This window comes from Bombus bifarius, unplaced genomic scaffold, assembly GCF_011952205.1.
Source record: "Bombus bifarius isolate JDL3187 unplaced genomic scaffold, Bbif_JDL3187 scf7180000007966, whole genome shotgun sequence".
NCBI lineage: Eukaryota > Metazoa > Arthropoda > Insecta > Hymenoptera > Apidae > Bombus > Bombus bifarius.
Genome location: NW_022884352.1, coordinates 3970003 through 3994052, shown reverse-complemented (window position 1 = coordinate 3994052; position 24050 = coordinate 3970003). Strand labels below are relative to the sequence as shown.

Here is a 24050-nt window from a genome sequence, read left to right as displayed (position 1 = left end):
GAGTCATGGAAGAGACCACCTCCACCTTCAGGAGGTCACCTTCGAGGTGACCAATGCACCGCTCGACTAGAGCCATCAAGGTGCTCTTGGACCCAGACGTTCCCACCTCGACAGGGCCCCTGAACGAAGGCGGAGCCTTCTTTGCCCTCGGTGTTACCTCGGCCTTTCTTTTCCTTTCTTTTATTCTCAGCCTCCTTTGCCGCCAGCCTCCGTACGAATCGGCAGCCGAACAGTTCGAGCCGAGACCCCGAAGCAAACAGGTCTCACGATCGTTTTACTCGCAACCGGCAAAACAGATCCGTTTCGGTCATCCTCGACAAGACAGATCGTTTCGCGACCAGGTTACTCCAATTCCTTTTTCTCTAGCTCGTCTTTTTCCCTGCCGTATCTTTATTGTAAGTTCCGTTCAAGTTGCGTGTGAAGTGATTGCAAGGGACAGTTGAGAAAGAATCGAAAGGAGAAACGGTATTTCGGTTACGTTTATTGATAACGTCTGGCGTTTTGTGGTGGCTTGGTGATCCAAGGACGGCTGAAGACGACCACGATTAGCTAGATGGCAGTCAGCACTCTGAACATGGCACCCTATTTCACTGGATATCCTTTTCAAGGTACGTGTGTTTGTTTGACGAGATGATCTCGCGTGTACGTTAATATTAGGCGGTAGAGAATTTTGTATCGAAGAAATTGGAGCAAGTAGAACGTGCAAAGATAAATAACGCGGGAGATTAAATCACTTTAGCAATAATTGTTCAAACAGACATACTGCGAATATATTACAGTTTTATGCAACACTATGAGTTCGTCGTTTTAACTGCTCTGGTGGTTCTAGTGTTAAAGAACGGTTTAGAGGTTTTGTATTGGAGCAATACGATAGTCTGGAGAGAAATGTGTTTTCAAATCGTGGATAACTGAGATTTTGTTCCGAGTATTTCATTCTTCGTATTGATTAATTAATTAATTGATCGTTCTCGCGTCTCCATCGTTTCTATGTAATTGGCCTATGCGTTATTTCTTGGTCTTCTCAAAAAAATCCCAACGCGGCGTTATTTATTATCTGTAATATCAATGATTATTTATTAAGTGTTATTTTAAAGAGATATTAGTATCCTTTCTTGTATAAATTTATTAATTTATTTGAAGAAAATTGGTAGAAGCATTCGTATTATGTACATTATGGGACGCCGTTTTCTATTGGATACCGTCGCTAAACACGAGCCACCGAAGATTGTCCGGCGTCAAGGAAAACAGAAGGAATTCTCCTCGTTAGAATTACATAAACTCCTCGTATTTACGATATATTTATTAAAATTAAATTACGATATTTATTATTCAATTCTACGTTACAACTTTGCGTATTGAACATATAGGAAGGATTAATATATCCAACTTCCTATGTTGTATATGCATCTTTAATCTTAAGACACTTGCTTTTTCATGGTTAAAGTTTACTTTAGAAGAGTTCGATATAAAATTTCAAATTCTAATGTCTATTTGTAAATTGATAAAAAGTTTCATAAATATTATTTACGAAGATTGAGTACAAATTATTTTGTTTACTGTTTTACATAGGTATTTGTAATTATTCACGTTGAGAATATTTATTACTGGTATTTCGTATTGATTAGCTATCTTTTTTTTTATCATAAGTTGTCTATTATTAATCTTACACCTATTGGAAAAAGAATCGGTACAAAGGTTGGCATGTATAATACAAAAAGATGGTACATTGCGTCGTGAAATTTGTCAGCAACGAAACGTCGAACTTTTTTCAAAACATAAGTAGTCGAGTGTAATGTAAAAAAATATACGAATGAGTGTATTTAAAAAATCGGAAGTATCAAAATTCGATGAAAGAGAGCCGTCGCTTACCGTTATATTCGACACCATTCATCATTTTCAGCGCGTATGTATCTCGGATGGTCCGATGCGTAAAAACTTAATTTATGTGATAACATAATAACGGTAGGGACGGATATCAAAAACACTTTATCACATAATGTATGAATTATGATTTCGTGTAATATCTGGCTTAATATTTTATAAATTTTAGACTCTATAACTTGCTCGATTTAATTTGAAATTATTCTTATACCCGTTGAACAATTTCGCGAAACTATTCTGTCGTTAATATCGTTGAGTTTGCAATTTTATTTCATATTAAAGTTTATAAAATTATAGTGTTCGATAACGTAATGTATGATGATAATACCTAGATGTTTCCAATCTTTTCAATTACATTCATGTTCACCTAACATTTTTCTATATCGTCTGCAGCAACATTTTCAAGTATCACCTTGCTGAAATTATTATTCTCAAAGCTTAAACTTCCATAGTAAACGCTTATTTCGATTCTCTTCTCAAATTGTCGTTACTTCCTCATCTTCGATTGATAATAACTCGCATATGAATTAATTAATTCGCGAATTCTAACGTTTGAACAAACTTAATAATAAATGGAATCATAGCCGAAATATCGTCTGGAGAGCGATTGTCACTGCAATCCGATGCAAATGAAGATTGCAGAAACGATATGCATCGAAACGAGGCTAAAGTTGACGTTTCGCATACCGACATATATCGACGTCGGTCTCCTCTTCGAGGCTGCTTCTCAAAGGGCAGATGGAACTTTTACAGCCGATGTTAATGGTTTTACGATGCGCTTCGAGTGAATTATTCCCCGCCCGTTAAACGCTTTTGCCTTTTTTTTTCCCTTCCACGCCTCGAGTGACCTTCTTCGGACGCATTTCATCTTCGAGTTACGCAAACCGTTTAATTCGGCCCCGCGAAAGCGTGAATTAATTCGGGCCAACGAAGTTTCGACCATTACCGATTCCCATCAGAAACGATGAAAGGTTTCGAATAAACGCGCGTGAAACAAGCGCACGCGCGTTTACGACTTTAATTCGCGGTCTCCATTATACAGGGTTGCTCAATTATCATTATGAGAAACAGAAAATTCTTGTATCTATTTTATTTTTATTTTAATGAGCATGGGCGGCTGAATTTGGGTCATTCTCAGGTGATTACGGCCAATTTTTTTACGTTTGACCATCGTTTCTTACAATGTTGAACGCTTTCTTCAAAGAAACGTAGAATTTTAATCTCATCGTTACAACGAAGTCTACTGTTACATATTTTACAACGAATTGTAATAAAATGTCTTTTATGGAGCAGGTTGCCTAGAATTAATCGACGGGTGCGCTGTAATCGTATTTCATAGAATATACTTTCGCTGTCTCGATTTTTTAAACAATTAATACAATGTCCCTAAATGATAAATAGAAGACAAAGGAATACGGGTATATTTGATTGCTCGGTTTGGAAACTGTGGATCGTTATACATTTATGAGAGAAAATGCAAAAATGTTCAGACTGCACGTAATATGTAAAGTATATATCAATTAGCATAACGCGGTCCAACTATTATTTTCAATTCCGAGGTCGACGACACGGTAAAAAGCAACGTATTACATTTTATCGAGCGATGAGAAACCGAATCTTTAATTAAAAATACCCGGAACACGTTACTTTATATTTTTTTACAACATACTTTTCATTCCATCTAGCGTAACCTCAGAATGAAATATACAACACGATAAATCTTTATCTTACATACCAAACCTTATACGACGTGCTCTGACACATTCTTCAACACATAACTCAACCAGACTTTCTCCAGATCTTGCACAGACTGATCGTATTGTATCTTTAAATCCACGTCTATGTAAAAAATATACTTTATCATTTAAATCGTTGCTACAAAAATCGCACAAGTTATTTGCTTCTCCAGAAAATTCGTAGCATTTTCGGTAGACGTTGTCATGCGGTGGGATTTGTATGGTCTGTGGGATATCGGGCAAATAGGGAAATAATTAACGGGCGGATTAAACACGACGATTAAACAGTAATTAAACCTGAAATTTAACAGGAAAAGTTAATAGAAAAGCTTCTTCATCGAACAAACAAAGTCAAGCCCCTGTACCGACGTAGAAATATCAATTAAGCTTCATTCTATTAAATTCGTTCCAATACCCTCGCGTGCTTAAGTTAATTAATTTACTAGTTGCAGAAAATTCGTCCAATAATCAGAGGAATATTTAGTATTACGAACACTTACAAACAAAGAACAGAAAAATTCTCAATTTAACTTTAAGCGAACCCGGCCATCGTTAGATTTCAACTTTTCCGTACACGTGCAAACATTTAAAAACTATTTTATATTAATTGCATATTATTTCCTACGATGTTTAAAAAATCTGCCTATCTAATTGTAACTTTTCAGTTTATGAAGAACCCTGCAACGATACCTGTATCCAGAATAAGTTTCCGCGAGTGTTGGAATAACCGTGCGATCGTTTCCACTTTCGTACAGGTCATAAGAAAAAATACATCGGCCTCGCCAGAATAAGCACGAAATACACGCAGACCCATCGCGTTCGGGGTTAAACATCGTGCGTTCGGCGCCTTTTCTCGGTGAACGCGTATGCTACGTCTGGAAAGAAGTTCGGCTGTGAGGCAGGCCACGCTCGTGGGCGTCGGAACGTGAAAGAGTTAAAGTACGTAGCCAGAGCCGTGGGTACCTAATGTCTGATATCGGATAGGCCGCGGGCGACGGCACGTTGATTGAAGCCTTCGCAACTCGGAACTCACACCGAACGTTAAGTACATGCATCCTCTTGGTACATGCGGATACTCCCACTCAGGTACACGGCCACCTCTTCCTCCTCTTCTTCTGGGCTCTCAAATCGTTTCCCCTTGGCTTTTCATCGGGGCCGCCAGGCGAGCAGGCAACCAGCGATCGAGACACGTTCCCGTCCCGATTGTTTGCGCAATTCGTCATTTATCATGCGGTTACGAATGCTATTCGAAACGAACGGAATTGGTCATTGATTCTTGATCAACCGAGCTCGGAATGGTTAACGAGCGGTTTGTTTTGCCGGGTTTGGCCGCTCTGAAAAATCGCCCGGAACGCGCCGCGTTATGGATTTTAGGTTCGTTAGCTTCGTTAAAGTGCTGGCTCCGGCTGTTCTTATTGATTCGCTGTGATTTATTCCTCGTAGAGATACGTTCGATGAGCTGGCACGTGAATTTTAGTTACTTCATTCTTCGCCGGACTTTTCATTTTAATTTGATCGTTGTATTTCTAGATCGTCGTGTTTCTGTATACGTTCGTGTTTGTTGATCGACTTCCTTGTTCTGCTTTCTAGGGGTCAGTAACTTTTTTATAGATACGACAGCTATTTTATAAAATAATAAATATGTTACGATATACGATCGTTATTATATTTTCATACGTAATTCTAACATTTTCAATACAGCGATAGGCAGCCGCAAATAACGTAGAACATGTAACGACGATTCTTTATCGTAGACGAGTGTTACATATTATTTTTCAATGTTTCTTATGTATATATATTTTTGTCGCGCTCCTTACGGCCTTGAAATATTTGTACCTTTGCTTTCGATCGTTCGAAGTTATACTTGCATCGAATAGAAATTGAATCTTTCCTTACTCGTGTTATAAATGTTACTAATAAGAGCAATCTAAAAATATTGTTAGAGAACGAATTAGAGGAGAAATAAATGTATGAAATGTAGGATAACGAATTCAGGAGATACAATAAATATGTCAGAGTAATGGAGGAATAGTATTCTTCTTATGGATTGCCAATCTAAGCTGCAATTCTATAGTAAAGTAACGTTTAATAACATCGAAAAGAAAAATTCACGTTATTGATGATAGAAGGCGTAGTCTACTTCGTGCACACGAGATTTGATAAATTAAGTATACTTTATGGCCACTGCTAGTCAAATGATATCTAACAAATACCAACACCATTGAAACTCGATAGCCTTAGGGTAAATTTTAATCATGCGAGTTGCGTCGAGCGAATTCAAATCGGGGAAGCCCCTATCGCTTCATATCGGCACGATCATGGATATTAGCGTGATCGCCCACAATCAATTACCTGTTATCAATAATTCATGCTGGGAATTATTTTCTCCATCATACCGAACAGATCGGCCCCTTTTATCTTTTCTACAGGGTGGTCTTAGCTCCGCGACCAGATACAAAGTTCTCAAACATGTTAATGAGCGTCACACGTTTCTTGCTCTAGATCTAGATTATGCTTCAGCAAGTAGTTTCCATCGGAGGATCGAAATACGTTGAAAAACAAAGATAGAGAAGTTGCTCGTTCAAAGATGAACGAGGATATACTGACCGACCTGTTTACGATAATCCTATGACACTAGCATCACATCTTCGTAATACTACGTAACTTACGTCCATACTTTGAAAGATATGGTACTGCTTTTATAATAAGTTTTATAATTTTATAATAAAAATTAATTGACACGAATGTTTCTTAATTGGCCATTACACATTAACATTCACAAATCTAATCATCCTAAGCTGAATGAAAACATCCCAAAACTAATCCGATTGCAATTTCATTATCCGAAAAAGAGTCTCCTTGAAACCCAACAGAGTCAACAATTTAAATTCTCTTTGACCCTCAATATTAACCCATAGACATATTCCTCTCTTCCTTATTTCTACCAATTACCACTCACCATCAACGAAGATCCACCTTGCTTCCTTCCCACTAGCCAACATGTATACGCGCTGTTCTACTACTTGTAAAACGTTACTACTTCTTTTATTACTACTACTATCCCTTTACTACCCTATTACTATTACACGAAGATTTTCTACGTGTCCTCCCGTGTCCACATACAGTGAATATGCGTGTCCACCATATGGTCGATACCTTCGAATCACAAGACCGCGTGCTCCTTCATCAATTTCTGGCTACGTTCCAACTACGTGTATCCCTGAGCTTTTTAAACATCCTCGCATAATTCGTCCACGAAAAAGATATACTACATCCCCGAAAAAAAGGTCGAAGAATTAAAGATTCGAAGATCGAGAAGACTTCCGACGAGACTAAAAAATTCCCAAGAATTACGTTCATCGAAATTTCCTCCTCTGTGTAACGACTATCAGATAGTAGCTTCCTTTAAATCCTCTCAACCACCACGTATATAGCGGATCACCGACCGCGAGTTATTCGAGTAGTCGGTCGCAACAAAGTTGCACTTACCATGCCAGTGCGCAACAAAGTTGCTCTTACCATGCCAGTGCGCAACTTGTAACCGTGTTTCGCTAATGGAGGACACATCGACCGGGTTATGCAGAAAATTTCACATATTGTCGCGCCAACGAAGTCCATGGGGACCCTGAAGAAGTGGCCACCCCGTGACCAGGTCCTTTCGCTCCGAGCCCGTTTTGGATCCCGCGCGACTCTCCTCGCGCGTACTGAGAGGAACGTGGGGCAAAGACGAAGACCGTGAAAAGAGAAAGAGCGAGTGAGATCGAGTCGGCGGCGGCGGTCGGCGCCTTTTGATCTTGCCTGTAATCCCGTCGGGCCCCGCGGCCTGACTGACGTCATGAGAGGTGTCCGAGGGCCGTGCGTACGCGACGATCCGCCTAAGAGCGCGGTGTGTGCGTTGCACGCGCTTGTGGATATGTCCTTACGCGCCTTACGGGCCATCGGGATCCCACCAAGTAGGAGGGAGGGGGATGTAAATCTCGCGGACTTGATGAATGACGAAACGGGACTACTTTGGCGGCACCAGAAAACGGCCGATGGAGACGATGGTGGGGTACACCTTTTTGAGTTATGCCGTGGTAATTAGCAGAAGTTTTCGTAGCAGGTGTTACGAAGGATTCGTGTAACGACAGGCCCATTACTACGATGATTATCAATTTTTAGCGAGTCGTTAGCCTCCACTATCTCTTTTTCTCTCGCTCTCTCTTCCGCTGATTGCCTATCTCTTCAGCATTCGAATTGCGGGCGGTTTCTTTATTTAGGACATTAATTGGGTCTTCTGCGTTTCTTTTCGACTACACGTGCAGTTTCTGCGCGTCGTTGTAACGTAACCCTTGCAGTGGGTGTTTTTTTAGGTGGTAGATAAAATTTCTTTTTTAGCGATTGTTCATCTAATTTGCTGGATTGATCTACGCTCTTGGTATGGTCAAATATCTCGTAACGAATTCTCGGATACAGAACAAATTTGCTACGTGTGATGAAAATACAAAAGATAATCCTGTTTCTGCCTCGATAAAATTCGAAGTCTAATTTAGTGAAGGGTACCTGCATGTTCTTGTCGATCGCGAAAACAGAAAATCTGAAGCGGGATAAAAATCATTTTTATTGGTTTGTCAGCTGTGTTACCTATTTTTTACGAATTACACCAACCGAAATAAGGGTACGTGGATGTAGGTGGAGCAAAAACCAGCGATTTCGAACCGTCGACTTGATCATTCGCAATCTTGTTCCTGAAATTGGAGGGGTGGATAGCGATAAAGTGTCAGCGGATGCGAGAGCATAGAGTTCAATGTTTCGTCTAACATTACTCTAAGAAATGAGACGTCATATACGAGAAGACTTACGAGAGCTCTCTCGCGAGAACACCCCCTCGAGCAACGTGTTTGAAACAATGGTTCTTTATCGCATCCAATTACCTGTGCGCGTCGTAAAGTTTATATCGCGGGTAGCACACCGTGCACTCTTGCGGTTCAGCGATATTTTTTTTTTTTATTTCGATGCAGATTTACAGCGAATGTACAAATTGACGGGATCGCGATAGAAATTAATTAAGTGTTACAGAAACCTAAATCTTCTACACGCGCTGATAATTTTATCTTTGCGTGCGGTAATCGATGGAGGATCTTCGGTTCGATAATTTTGAATCCGTAGGTTGTTCAAAATCAGATATGTGGGTGTTACTATTGTACGATGTTGAACGTTTTATTCTTTTCAAAATATCAGACGAGCACAACGTTGCGAACGGTAATTTACCTATCGCTTGTTTTACAACTGCTTTAATTTGTATATTACGAAACCAATGTGCAAAGAATACACAGAGAACACATTATTCTACCCTTTCCATAATTTTAAAAATATCGCTTGTCCTAATATTAACATGTTGAAGATATTAAAATGTTGCTTGTTTTAATATCAATATTAATTGATTTCTATAAAACTTGATGAATCTAGAGCATCTTTTATCGGTATTATATTCTGTAGACATAATATTTGCATATGCAAAACCATACGCATAGTGTATGAGGTACACGTTACTCTTCTCTTGCTTAGTCATGGATTTCTGTCTTACGTGCAGTTCTTTCTTCGTCGAGTTTCACGATGCGCTTAATAAAAGGACCGACAATAGCATCTCTTTCGAAGTTCCTCCTTCGAAGACTTTTTCAAAGGGTTGCCGCTCCTTCCTACTTACTTTTTCGCTTACATTTTGCTGCTCTCTTGTTTCACTTCGTTATTATAATTAGGCTCGTTAAAGTGGTTTCTAATTGCAAGTAATTAGCGTTTGAGTGGCATTTCGCGTGACACCGAAATTTCTGCACAACTTTTATAAAACCGAAAAATGTCCACTTTATACCAGCGCAGATTTAAGCTTTCGTATTGCATCGACTCTCGCTTTCAAATTGATTTAGAAGTATTTTTACACTGCATATACGGTTTGCATGAAATTGCGCGCGTGTTTCGATCACTGAAATTGAAATCAGCGTTGATGATGACTTGGGTGACTATCTGGACGTTTTATCGTGGTTGCTACTGTTGCAGGATTTAAACATTTTTTAAACAACTAAAATAGATGCTTGTATTATCCACAGAACTTTGGATTTTCTCGATCTTGATCAAAATTGCACGTTCCAGAAGAAAATCCCATAGAATTTAGTTTAATAACAGCGTTTAAAAAAGCTGTACACAAGTTGATTAAAAGACTTTCAGGAGACCAGGTCAACGCTATAAAATTAGAGCAGTTCAAGATGTTTCGTATCTGCAAATGTGTTGCACAATAGGAATTTCTTAAAATTGTACTGACCTCGTGAAAAACCTAATTTAGGATCAACTAACGCGTTTCATTCCCATTGCATACTTAATTTATCGCATATTAACCCTTTCATCTCTAACGAACTTTCTGCGACAGAGTACGCTTGTATAGACATCTTTCTATTCTCGGTGCTCAAACGAATTTAACGTTAAACCGAAAAGCGAAGGAAATATTCAGTAACGTGATACCAGTATCAAATGCGTACGTACATCCTCGGTTTGTAACAAGCGGTTCGTTTGAACGCCATATATGATTTCATAGTCGTGACAGGGTTAACGCGTGTTCCATCCATGCCAGTTCTCACGCCAAGTATCAATGCAAGTATATTACGCATTTCCATCTTTCCTTTTTCCAGGACAAGGTCGTGTGAATCAACTCGGAGGTGTTTTTATCAATGGACGTCCACTGCCGAATCACATCCGCTTAAAAATCGTGGAAATGGCGGCAGCAGGTGTAAGACCATGCGTGATCTCCAGACAATTGAGAGTTTCTCATGGTTGCGTGTCGAAGATCTTGAATCGATATCAGGAAACAGGATCGATAAGGCCAGGTGTGATCGGCGGTAGCAAACCACGCGTCGCGACACCGGAAGTCGAGGCGAGAATCGAGGATATGAAGAGACAGAATCCTGGGATATTCACCTGGGAGATCCGCGAGAAATTGATAAAGGTCTGTTGATAATGTCTTTACGCTATTGATCGCTCCGTGCAAAAATGTTTATGGTCTATAAGACAATGTTTTTATAATTACGCGTCGTGGTTGTTAATTAAACGACGTGATTCCTCTTTTCCTGACGAATTACTTTAACGATTATTTATTAGAGACAGTTGATTGACATAAGCTACTACGTTTCAAATAAATCGGAATTTTGCTCGTTTATGAGGGGAAAATAATTAATTATAATTTCCTGTTTTGGTCTGGTAATTAAGAATTGACACAAGAGTCGCTGTAGTAAGTAGATTGCTTGAATAGAATCCGATCGAACATTTTGCGATTGTGCGAGGTTTCAACGCAGCTTCAAACCCTTTACCACAATTCTAGCTGTACAGTGATTCAAAATATAAAACGAAAGTCTACATGTACTTTATTTATACAATTTCTAATATATCACGTTTCTCGTCGTATATCATCTACCGTTGAAACATTTCACAGTAAATTCTTGAAGAATATTCAAAGCCATTATGCGATCGTACATTCGGTTAAATATTCAGAATACATGATGGAGGACGTAAAAGGGAAGAAAATGAAGTTTGATTAATTTCCATTAGTATACTAACTGGTCCAACGTGGTTCTGCCAGCAGGATGGTATCTGTGACAAAGCGTCAGCGCCGTCAGTTTCCAGTATCTCGAGACTTCTTCGTGGCCCCACGAATCAGACTCGTCCTGGAGATGATCCTCGAAGAAATCATTCCATTGACGGAATACTCGGTGAGACCATTTCTTTCTTTAAGATCATCGTCGTGTAATTCGATATTTAAAAAAGAAAAAACCACCTGTACATGGAAATCGATAGAGATGTACGACGCGTGTAAATTTGCGAACATTGTCGCTGTTTTAACATCGCGTAAACAATTAGGCCAGCGTAAATGAAACGCTCGAGGTAATCGACCGATAAACGTAATTACAGCGTACGGCTGCGTTAATTGAGTTAAGGTACCGTAGCGATAAATACCGCGTACATTTTGTACCGGCTGAAAAAAAGCTGTAGTTCGTGGTATTACGACGATCCTTGTAACAAATTACGTTATCTCAATGGCGAGAAAAATTTCATCTCCTTCGGCTCCTTTTTTAATAGCGACCGTACTACTATATTTTCAGAATTTATTCCTTCTTGAAATTATATATAGAAGCAATCTATGGTTTATAGTTAGCGTATCAGGCTTAATCCTCGTGTATCTACAACACTCGTACTAATAAGTAAAAATTTCTTCTGTTAGATCGTTGATGAGAGACTTATAGAGTTTATTTTTTTCAATTAACGAGTCGTATTATCCTGACGATATAACGATCGTCTCTTTTCATGATCTATTACTACAGTAAAAGATACTCGGATCCCATATAAAATAACTCTGAAAGATATTACTAATTATAGATCATCCGTATTGGCACGAAAGGCCATTACAATTATCCCCGAGAATATACGTATCTCTATATTCAAACAACCATAATGGATCGTATACGAGCAGTCGATACACTATTGAAACTTCTTGTGTCTTTCTGTTACTGTATCCACTTTCTACCGTATTTGTCTGCATACACACAGCTCGAATCTGCTGCAGCTATGGAGATAACACTTTTTGACAATTCGGAAACGAAGAGACCGCGCGATTATACAGGAAATATAATCAAACGAAATTTTGCCTACAAACAACGAAAGAAGTATATAAAAGAGAAAAGGTATATTCGAAGAAAGGAGCACAATTTGACAAATTTTGTTTAGAAAAAGCTACAACATAGCGGAAGGACGGCTCGATTAAAGATCAAGTAGAAGCAAATAAAATTTTGATAAATGTACGCGTCAGAAGCAAAGAGGGTACAGTGTAAAATAGAAAAGGAATATTAAAAAAAAAAAAAGTAGCAGAATTTGACAAACATTGTTCAGAAAAAATATCGACGGAGATATAAAAATATCTGCGAGAGTAAAACTCGACCGACCTTCTCTTCCACAAAATCAGCAACGTTTCTTTAAATAAATCTATTCATCGGGAGACTTTTGCTCGCTCGAAGGACTGAATAGTTTCGAGGGCAAGAGGAGATTAACGGGAATATAGGTCCGGCCGGCGGACGTAAAGGGAGTTCCTTTCTTTTTTATTTATTGGTGGCGGTGAAGCTCGCGAAGAAATATTAGGCGTCCCGTGGTGCGTAGATGTGTCGAGTTTATTACCTTGTCGGGAAGATTTAGTTTTGATTAGATGTACGCCGGGGAATTGCAGCCCGATGTAAGAACGGCTGGATGGCCTACCTGTTGATCGGTTTGCACCGCGCCGCGCACAAATCTTCATTTCGTCCTCGGTCAAATTACGTTGTACCGGCTGGCTCGAGAATCCGGAATGCGTTATAAGGCGTTTTCTAAGTGAAATGTTGCATGATTTAGTAAAGTTTGTATTCCCACGATCATATCCTCCGTAGAAGAAAATAGCATTGCTATACCAGCGAGCTACAATTGCACTTCCTTCTCAGGCAATAATCTCTCTGCGTATACTTAATCACGTGAATCGATTCTTCTCATTTTACTACGGATATAAACGGCGTTGCTTGGGAAATGTTTGAGAAAATTAGTTTGTTGCGGCTAATGATCGTCTTAAGTAAGATTTTTTCTTTTTTTTTTTTTTTTTTTTGACGACAGGCGAAAGGGTTGGAAGGGTGTATTTTAGCTTACGATATCCTTTTTCTTACTTTTGTACGGAATAACTATACTTTTTCCCTCGGCAGTTTGTGCATATACGTTTTTCTCCGTGTTTCGGTAACACTTGCGAATTTATTTAAAAACAATAAAAATTAAAGTTGTAAAACGTTGAACAGGCTTACTTGAAAAGCAACTTTGCAATGGCTTCGTGATTCCAGTTATTCTTCTTGTTTTCGACATAAGAAATTCGACGATTGTTCATTGGAACGAGTTTAGCTATTGGTAGTGTTAGAACGAGAGAAAAGTGGATAATTAGACAAAATGAAATGAAACACTTTGAAGTTGGATTTTTTAATAGATTTTCTTTAACATTTAAAATAATGATTTAATAAATGATAGAATTCATGTATTATATGTATTATTCGTGTATTATAGGCTTACATCGATATTACGAAGCATAAAAATGTAATTAATTAACCGCTATGGCGGATGATACGATATAAAATTGAAATAAAAGACTGGAGTATCGTATCCATCGCCATGTTGACGTGCAGTCGACGTAGTGTCAGGAAGGATAAAGAATCTCTTTGAATACTCTCCCCATTGGATGTAAAATCTTTATGGATCTTTTCATTCCTGCTTTCGCGCGACGTAAGGGCAATGAGGTCTTTTGAAACATTCAATCGCGGTTGTGGGTTTTTCGGAGATTTGTATAGAAAGAAAAATAGATATGCATATATGAAATGAAAAATAATAAGAAGTAACGTTACGTAAGTTAGGATTTTAACGCTGCTGGCTGTGATAAATGAAAGGAATTAAAATTATTCTATCAGATTACACTCTTCTATACGCATACTTGTAACGCAGTAAATTTGCAAGAATTAGAAGCCCTGTAAATTACGATAATAATTTTCTACGAATGAAATATATTCTCACGACTAATTTTCTAATTGTCTTCTAATAAACGAGCTTCCCTTAACTGAAACGAATAACGTCGAATTTAGTCATCGCGCCATAAATAACTTTTTTTATTAAAGTTACAAAAATGAAAAATGTCTGCCTCGATACATCGATACTAATTAACTTTATACCCACTTTTACGCCCACCCAAGGTCCTAATTTTTGACTTGCTCTCTATTCCTATGTTGATATATGAAATTACAAGTGCTATTATAAAGTAGCAATAATATCTACCCCGTTTAATTCCACGTAGCGCTTACGTTCGAACACTCGGCTGAGCATTCTCATCCTCGTTAAAAATTAAACGGCCAGTTAGTACAAAACGGAAAGCTAGAAAGCAGCACGAAGGCAAAAAATAGTGGGCAGAAGAAGAGGTTAAGGGAAGAAGAAGAGGCAGAAGGTCGGTGAGAGCCAGAGCAGAGAAAGAGAGGACACGGAGAGGAAAAGGTAGAGCGTGTACACACGCGGCGTGTGGTCTCTCGTGCTCCGTATCCGGCTGCCTCTAATCTTACAAACCGCCAACACCAGAGCGAGCCTGCCGTTTTCTTCGAGGAACAACAGGGTCCGACTCTATTGATTTAGATGTTCCGCTGATCTAAAGTGGTAGTCAAGCGAAACTGTCAGGGATAATGATAATAACTGTCTGCTTCCCCCGACAGTAATTGTTTACACGGTTTTGGACGATTAACCCTTTGCGGTTCTCTGTTTGACTTTATACTGTCGATATTCATCATGCCCTTTGTAGTGTAACGATATCGTTTCGTCGAGTTCAACGAATCTTCGTTACGTTTAACGAAACGCGAGTAAAACTTGATAACGTACATTAATTCCAGATCTTTGATTTATTATTTTATATTCTTTCTTTACTCTATGTTTACAAATCTTTTAAATGTACAACTTTGATGTTGTACATGTAACGAGTCAGACTATTAGATTATTTTATTATTTCGTTTATTATTACGTTTATCGCTGTACGTTGGGAGAAAACATCGAGAAGAAGGCAAAAAGCATCTTTTTCTCACGAGAAGAATTTAAAGCTGAAAAAGTAATATCCTTCGCGACACTGTGCAAAGAGTTACACGATTTTATTCAAAGAAGTGTATTCAAAACGTAGCGTCGTTGCGTTAAACGAATGAAAAAATCATGCTGTTTAAGTAAACAACGAACGATCAAGATATTTTTCGTTATTTGTTGAAACAAACCACGGTATAAGCGAGCGTTGACTGGCCGTGGAAAGCGTGAAGGCTTGGAGAAGTGGTTAGATGTTCTGCTCAAACCGTCACGAGGATTTACGGCTGCGGCGAGGTCTTTAATCTCGAAGAAACCGCCGTACACTTCGCGGCGTTCAACTTCATGAATTCGAGAGCTGACGTTCGCGCAGGTGCTATTGATTTAGACGTTCGTTCCCGTCGATCGATCGACTTAATTCAGGAATCGACGCATAAATTGCCGTGTCTGAGTCGAAAGGGGAAGAAAATGTAAAAAAAACTTTTGCACGGACGCGAACGAAACTGCGATCACGATTTAATTCGCCTATCACTTTAACGAAATGCAGAAAAAATATTCTTTCGTATAATTTTTTTAAACATTAATCTTCGAAGGTTCGCAAACTCCGATCTCAACTTAAACGTGCGCGTCTAATCAAACTTGAGACACTGTAGCTTCGTTAGTTTAGGGAACTGGAACAGGAAAGTTTCTAAGGAATATTTCGAACGAGGATCTTCCTTTCGACAGACATTTTTAAAATCGAACAATTATAAGAGTGAAAAAACTCTTCTCTTTGGAAGATCGATTTTATTTAATCCGTGTAAATGCGCGTAGCCTCTTGACTCTTTCCAGCACAAGAGACCGAAGAAAGTCTTAATTCTACGAAAATAGTTATATAACAATTCTTTGTTATTTAAGCGATGCATTCGATCTTCTCGAAAATTAAAAAACGACGTATTTGGTATTTTTTAAGTAAATACTTACGGAGAGTAGGTTGCTGGATTGCGATACTTTCGATGTATTGCCACGATAATCTAAAGGAAATTGGGCAAAAATGAGCAGTTCCAATCTCTCTGTTACAAAGTGCAGTATCATTAGTCATGAATAACTGACATTAATAGATATACAGCGTCTCGTACGCTTCAGCATTTGGAATGTAATTACAGAACAATTGGTAACGATTAGAAAGGGTGGATCGTAGCTGGTGATGAATACAATTGGGAACAGAGTGATTCTGTGTGAAAAAATAAGTCGAAAATATGCAATAAAATTCTTTCGTACGACGCTTCGTTTCTGAGAAAATCGAGTTTGAAAATTTGCCAAGTATACTTAAACCTGGCTAAGTACCAAGACTAGGTACGAGAAAACAATCGGCAGGGCGTTATTATTCGTGCGAAAATAAGTCGTAAATGTAAAATAAGATTTTCCGTTCAAGGCCTCATTTTCAAGCCTCATATTCCACGCTTTTTACTTATTTTCACGTGTAATTTAACTCCTGTCGATTACTCTTGTTCAGTTCAGCCAGTTTTACGTCTACTTGTCATATCATGGAACTCGTTTTTCTCGGAAATGGGGCGTCGTGCGAACAAATTTTACCGTATGTTTCCTTATTTTATCTGATGAAATATTCTATCCAATTGTGCCACTTTTTACACCTACCACTCTGCATGTCTCTTTATCTGACACCTGTTATCTCAATGTATTGGGTAGGCAACTAAGTGATTGCGGATTTTCTCATTACCACCTAATGACAAAACCCGCAATCACTTAGTTGCCAAGCGAATAAATCGACAAGAATCCACTGACCCTACGCAATTGTTGAATACAATCAAACTTGCGTTTACAACGTGTTCAAGCTGACGGCACAACCGTTCGTCTCGCAACATTTCCAAGATAGAGATTAGAAACAATAGCGGCGATACTCGAAAGGGTTAAACGAAAGGCTGCAGAGAACGAAAGGCAGAAACGTTAGAAGAGGCGCGCAATTACGTTGTCGTAAAACTCGACGTCGATTGGAGAGACGAAAGAGTTTCCGGTACGGAGCCTCGCGAGGGCAGACGAAAGGAAGTATCTCGTGGACGTTGGACAGGCTTTCGTTTAGCTCGGGTGGGACGGGACATGTCAAAGAACTTAATTTCTTCGCGGCGGACCCTAATTTCTCCGGTGTTTTAGTTTAGTATAGGTTCGGCTGGCACGGCTGTAATCAGGAGGGTCTTAATGGTGGGTTGCCGAGTCCGGCGTGTGAACTGTGGGCGTGAACGACTCGCTTCCTATCTTCGGTATCTGACGTGCAGCACGTGCTGGACTGGGAGACCTTCTTGCCGCTATTAAGAAGCGTGCTCCGTAACATCTCGCCGGGATCTCTTGGACCTTTAGCATCGATTCCTTTCGTCGATAAGAGCGCGGCTTCGTCCGCCGCGTTCCCTGGAATTTTCAATTCCTCATCTTTCGCGTGCCAAGCAGCAGAAAACGCCGCTTTTCATAATTAATTTCATCACGCCTGCGTATACGTATCGTGATTGAGAGAAATCTTTCGATCGTTCGTGATAACACACGCAAACGACTTTTTCCTTCTATCTCCTCATTCGTTGATTGCTTAAAAATAGGAGATTCGTTTTTTAGTATCTTTATGCTGTTGGATACCAGGAATGATCTTTTCTAAGATAATTTGATAAAGCGTTTGGTCGGTGACAAGATTTTCCTCGCGATTGTAGGATGAAAAATAGGTTGAGAGTAATAATGCAGCCCTGCGTAGGATTTCGTCGAAATTATTGGAGGAAAGATTCTTTACATATCGTTCGAGCTTACATTACGTGTCTAGCTGACACGATCGGATCCATAGTTTTGTATAATGTACTATGGTCATTGAAAATTGACTTCTTACTCCGGTTCAGGTGCAACAATGATACAATTGCAGTTTTAATAGTATTTGTTCAACTAAGTTACGACGAACGAGAAGAAAATAGTTTGATACGAAGGAAAGATTGACATTATTCTCGTATCGTTAATTAATATTTTTATTTTACATTCTGACTTTAGGAGGCAGCAGTGGCGATGACTCGGACACAGAGAGCGAGCCAGGAATCGCCTTGAAGAGGAAGCAACGTAGAAGCAGGACCACGTTCACTGGTGAACAACTGGAGCAACTTGAAGCTGCTTTCCATCGGACACAGTATCCCGACGTGTATACCAGAGAAGAGTTGGCACAAAAGTACGTGGAATTTTTATCTTTCTATATAAATGTTACTCTGTGTTCTTATTGGTTTATACAAAATCCAATCACCGATTCAAATTGTTACGATTAAACGAGCAGAATCGTGGTAGTTTCTACACGAAACGATCGACTCAAAATCTCTTTTTCGGTTTCGTTGCAGAACAAATTTGACTGAAGCACGCGTGCAAGTATGGTTCAGTAACAGACGAGCCAGACTTCGCAAGCAGTTGAACAGTCAACAGTTGAACGCCTTCAACACAATGAGCTTGCAATCGTTTCAAACTCAACATTACGGTAGCAGTGCTGAAAGTTATCAGAGCTATGGCCAAGCATCGGTAGCTGCAGCCGCAGCAACCACGGCTGGTTATCCTCAACATTACAACTATAGCGAGAATTACTACGCTGCTCAGCAACAATGGCCAAGACCGACTGCCGAGAATTACGGGTGAGTTACTATTTATCGAAGACTTTTATTAAACAAGACGATAAAACGTAGGAGCCAGTGAATGATAAACGTTAGAACCGATAGAATTTGATAGAATTCATTGCCTGTCAGGAACACGAAATACAAAGTCAAACGAGATAGCAAACAGAGGCGATGATTTTAACGTTAAACATTTTCTAAACTATCGTTTGCTCAGAGAACTTTCGTTTTCCAAGTTCCACCATCCCGTTAAGCTTCGATGCTTCTTTTTAAACGTATCTTCTCTTCTCTCTTCTCGTAAGAATTCCGCAAAACGAGCGGATCTATTTTTGACAACTGTGTCTCGTTTCCACTGCCAGAAGAAAGTTTTCCATTTGTGATTCTTCGCGCTTCGAACATAATCGTAAGTGGGAAAAATATTAATTCGGTGGAGCTTAAAAGTCGGAGAAGGACCCCCCACGAGGTCCACTGTCGAAGCAAAGTGCACGTTGTCGGGGTAGAGATACATTATCCCGGGCGTTTAAAGCGGGCAAGCCTTACGGAGGGGAAAGCTTTAGTAGAAAAAAGGAAAGAAATGCGGGAGATACTCGGTGAGGAGAAAGAGCGAAGGCAGCCTGTGCTCACAGGGTGTTTCGAACAATTAATTCAGCCATTGTGGCGTAATAACAGGTTGGCGAAATGCTCGCCTGCTGCAGCGTGCTGTTACACGCCGAGTGCAGAGGCCAATTCGCTGCAGCGCAGACCGCAAACGACGAAAGTCCCTAGGAGAAAGACGAACGAAACAGCGAACCGGAGAGCGTAGCGAGAAGTTGAAAGCGGAATCTGAGAATCTGAAACTGGAGAAAAGGAAGAGGAAGGGTTAAATCCGCGACAACCTTTCTACTATACGTGCGTGCACGTCATGTGCAATCTACTGGTCGAAAATTTGTCACTTATTCGACAAGAGAACAAATATCGAATCAAATGTTTGAAATCGGTATGTAGTTATACAGCGAAAAGATTAGATTTCATCGATGGATTAATCGTTGACAAAATACATATCCTTATCCTTACATTCATCTATATAGGCTTTTCAAATTTCCCTATCTTTCTTCCTATCTTTCTTCCTCTTTATACGGTTTCGAGTGTTCAGTCATCGTTTCATAAGAATCTGCGTAACATTACAGTTCTTAAACTGGAATATTTTACCTTATATTGAAAAATGGAAATATATCAGATAAGATACTTCAATGAAAGAATCAGGTGTCTGATAAGACGAAATATTACGATGCCCATGGTGTATTAAAGTAGCGCCCAACTTTAACGAAACGAATCGATGAACGATGATTACTATTTGCAAATTTAAAATACAAACGCGACGATACACGATTCGCTTGATCTCCATCGAAGCTACCAAAGACAGGAAATAACAGCGAACTACGCTACTGGCCGATTTGCTTTGAAAGTCATGAATATTAAAGACGATTCGAAACTGTGGACCAGCGTAACGTACCACGCGAATAGCTAAAAACAGACGACGAAGAAATGACGAGCGTCGAACTGTTTCGAACCGTACGAATCTCTGGGCGATGGAATCCCTGAAGAGGAGAATCGGCCGAACGAGCGGGGAAAAGCAAAGAAAATAACGAGAAAGCGACGCGCGGTGGATGAAACAGGTGAGACGAAAGACTCCTCGAGGAGGAAAAGAGAAGAATGAGAAGAAGGCAGACGAAGGAGAGAAAGAGAGTTGTTGGCTCGGCACGGCGAAGCAGCCGGGACCCCACCGACACGTTTTCTGTGTGGTCCTCAATTATGTTGCTTCTTCGGCCCCCGTAATGAAACGCTACCGGCTAATAATCCAACGCGGGTCTTGATCTTCGCCGATGATCCAGCTTTAACCGGGGGACTTCGTGGCCTCTGCTTCACCCCGGAAGCGGTTCGACCTCGACTGCCACGATTTTCGGGTCTGCCTCTACGAAATTCCACCGACACCGTAGACATTACCGCGGACCATTTTTCATTCGTTTTATCGGCCTCGTGGTAGCCGCGCGATCGCGGAAATCACATTGGGCAGAAGATTACGCCACGCGATTCGATTCAGCTGAATATCATCGTCGTTTGAATTTCGCGGCGCACCGCTTTCAAGGTGCACGCGTTTTATGGATATCCATTTGCGTTTATACAGGCGATAATCATCGTGCCAGCCGTTCTCTCCGTTGTTATTAAAAACGAACGCCAAGCATCGGAAATATAATGAAGTAGCGTTTTGCCTTTGGTTAATTGACTTTGCCGGAGAAGGACAGCAGGCATTTTATGCGACAGTAGCACGTATGCGTCGTTCCGATGAAATTTCACAGGGAATTGGGATGTTTGAGGAGCAAAACGACGCCGAAGCACGAGAGGAATATTAATGGTTCAAAATACAGGAAGCTTTGGAGCGGCCAAAACAAAGGGAATTATATTAAACGCTAACGCGATCGTTAGAGCAGTCAGAGATATTTCCAATTTCATGTTTTATATTTTGAAATTTGCTTTCGTTGGATATTGCACCTATATCGCTGCTGAATCATTCCAAATTACTTTCGAAGTCTCTAGTCATGTTCCGTCTCTGGTGCAGAAACGTCAAGGAATAATTACACTCGTATAGTCTTTCGATTTTTCATATAAATAGGTGAAAATTAATTTTTCCTAGATATTTATTATCTTGCTACACGCCAGTGATCTAATTATAAGAAGACTGCAGTTCTACGTAACAAGATTATACTTGAAACATACAGCGTAAAGTAAGTGGAATTCGCTGTTCTTGTTAGAACGACACCATCGACTTTCCTCGCTATCTGCGATCGAACAACAGAAACCTACGCTCGGATAAAGATATTCGAAGTTGGTTTAATCGAACACCGGTAAGATATCTCCCCGGTAAAGAACCCTCGTGTGAAGGAAATGTCAGGATGTTTCACCGAACGTGCAAAAATTTCAAACCAGCCCATCTGTAAACGCCTTTTGCCAAACGAATTCTCCAGCCGCTCGCCTCTGCCTTAATTTCAGCGAGCGTCGATTGTAAATTATTCGTTGCAGCTAAAGTTCGCTGGAATTCATTAACAATTCCATAGAGCTGAATATGATTTGTAGCGTTGGTTGGCTAGAGGGAAATAGATTCGTAGAGCACGCGGGGACGGTCGATAAATCGTGCAGCTTCCGCTGTACCGTTTCCCAGAAGGAATTAAGGTGCAAGGACGAAGAGGACGAGAAAGGGTGGACGAGAATACGACGAAGGAAAAAGGCGCGCGGATAAAGGAAGAAGAAAGGAGAGAGAGGAATTAAATGGTTCCAGCATCGGCACGCTTTAGGGTCCTTAACCGTGCTGCTGTGCCGAAACGGTCAAAAGGGCCGCTACTCCGTTTTGAAATCGGTTGTTGGCAGCCTCGACACGCCCTAAACGATTCGTACTCGTACGTGTGCGAGCGTGAAGCTCGCTGCCTTGCCCCGGTATCGGTTTGCAAACGAGCAGCGAGCTTTGATTGCACGGCGAAACGAGGGAGAAGTTGGCCGGCGGTTACTTTGAGACTCGCGAGAAACGAAAAGAGAATTTCATCGGGAGGTTATGCGCAGGCGAAACTGCCCCGCAGTTTTAATACTTTGATACCGTCGCGCCTGCGCTCGCCAGGAACGCCGCGTCGTCGACCTGCTTTACATTCAGCGTAACATACGTATGAATTTCGCTGCCTTCTGCGTTCCCCATCTCTCGCGATCATCTCATCCGCGGATACTCACGATGCACGTAGATCTGCGCTTTATAGGCCGTGATTCCTTTAATACGCCATCGATGACTCTCTAAGATTGGACGAGAGATTCTTTCTTTTTGTCGTATCGATCAGAGTGTCAGGTAATCAGCAGATGCTGCGAAGGAGTTTCGTTTTCAGGGCAAATTGGAATGCTTGAGGTTTAGAGAAATTAAACGTGTACAGATAATCCTTCCGTAATATAAACTGCGCATAGTTGGGGCAACTAACATGTTCCGTTCGTTTCTCCTTCGAACCGTAGATGTAAGATCGGATCATAGGTGGTCCTATTAATTTGTTTGTTAATTAATCTCGTAGAAAACGTGGTACTTATCGGAGAAACGAAAAATTGGTTTATACGTTCGTGCGAGATAACGATTCGAAATACGCAGAAAATGTCTGTGAAAGATGCAGAATCGCAGAAAGTAGATTAACAATTGCAACGTTTAGGATTCTTCGATTGAAACTTCATCGAGGAAGCTTCACAAAATGCAATTCTGGTTTGCAGAGATATTTAAACGAAATAATAAATTCTTCGCTATCGATCGAACATTTATTCGTATAGAAACTTCTTTCATACAACGACGTATCGTTTTAATTACCAAGATCGATATTATGTCAGGAATCAAACAAATTTGTATCGCTATGTAGTTAGTTACACTTCCCTTTATTTTTTCCTTCAAGAGTAGCTGATGATCGCACCAGAGAAGTTTATTATATGACGTACATAATACCAGGGTACAAGTTGATTACACGTATACCTAACATAAACGATTTTTCAACTAAATAACTTCAGCAGCGCTACACTCACGCAGTCGCACATAAATTTCCCTTCTCTGATGTAACAGAAGTCGGAGACTGTAATTACGACGATTAACTCTGCCTCTCCTTATCCTTGAACAAACCCGAGAAAACATCCATTGCAGAGCTCCGTTTCTTTTTTCGTTGCAGATTGTTCAACGCCTCTCACTACGGTAGCAGCAATCTGGCCTCTAATCTCACTACCAGCAATTTGAATCTAGGTAGCCTGAGCGGCAGTGTCAGCCCTACAGCGTCCAATATGAGCGCGTGCATGGTCCAGGGTGCGTCTTCAGGGGTGCCAACCCCGGCAGGGATAAACCATCACGTAACACCCCACAGCCCCAGCGAGGCGAAGAGCGGCTACCCTTATCTGGGTGGAATCGAGTCGCAGGTCTGTGGCAGAGTTCACTGAACCGCGGTAAACAGTTCAAATGGCAGAAAGAGAAAAACGAGAGTCCAGTAACCGAATTCTTTTTCCTGTGTAACTCCCTTCGAGAAGATTACACTAAATTCTAGAAAAACGTGAAAGTTCTAGAAAATCTAGATCTTTCATTTTCGAATTTACCGTACGAAATATGTAACGTCATGGAAAATGTACAACGTTACAGCGGAGGTAAAACGAGGAAATCTACGAA

The 24050-nt window shown here is 40.3% G+C and overlaps 1 protein-coding gene across 1 annotated transcript; it reads left to right on the top strand.

The window, feature by feature from the left end:
* The first annotated feature begins 553 nt into the window (after nt 1–553).
* Nucleotides 554–23827, top strand: LOC117206038 (protein gooseberry-like). The gene is made up of 7 exons (XM_033445016.1): nt 554–608; nt 10277–10590; nt 11221–11350; nt 16417–16419; nt 18255–18426; nt 18590–18874; nt 23566–23827. Exons 1-7 carry the CDS (start codon nt 554–556, stop codon nt 23825–23827), a joined length of 1221 nt encoding a protein of 406 aa, XP_033300907.1.
* The last annotated feature ends 223 nt before the right edge of the window (nt 23828–24050 follow it).

Coding starts and splice junctions, on each gene's coding strand:
- LOC117206038 (XM_033445016.1), top strand. CDS start 554: ATGGCAGTCAGCACTCTGAACATGGCACCCTATTTCACTGGATATCCT. Junction 10,591..11,220: donor TCCGCGAGAAATTGATAAAG/GTCTGTTGATAA, acceptor TGGTTCTGCCAG/CAGGATGGTATCTGTGACAA. Junction 18,875..23,565: donor CCGACTGCCGAGAATTACGG/GTGAGTTACTAT, acceptor TTTTCGTTGCAG/ATTGTTCAACGCCTCTCACT.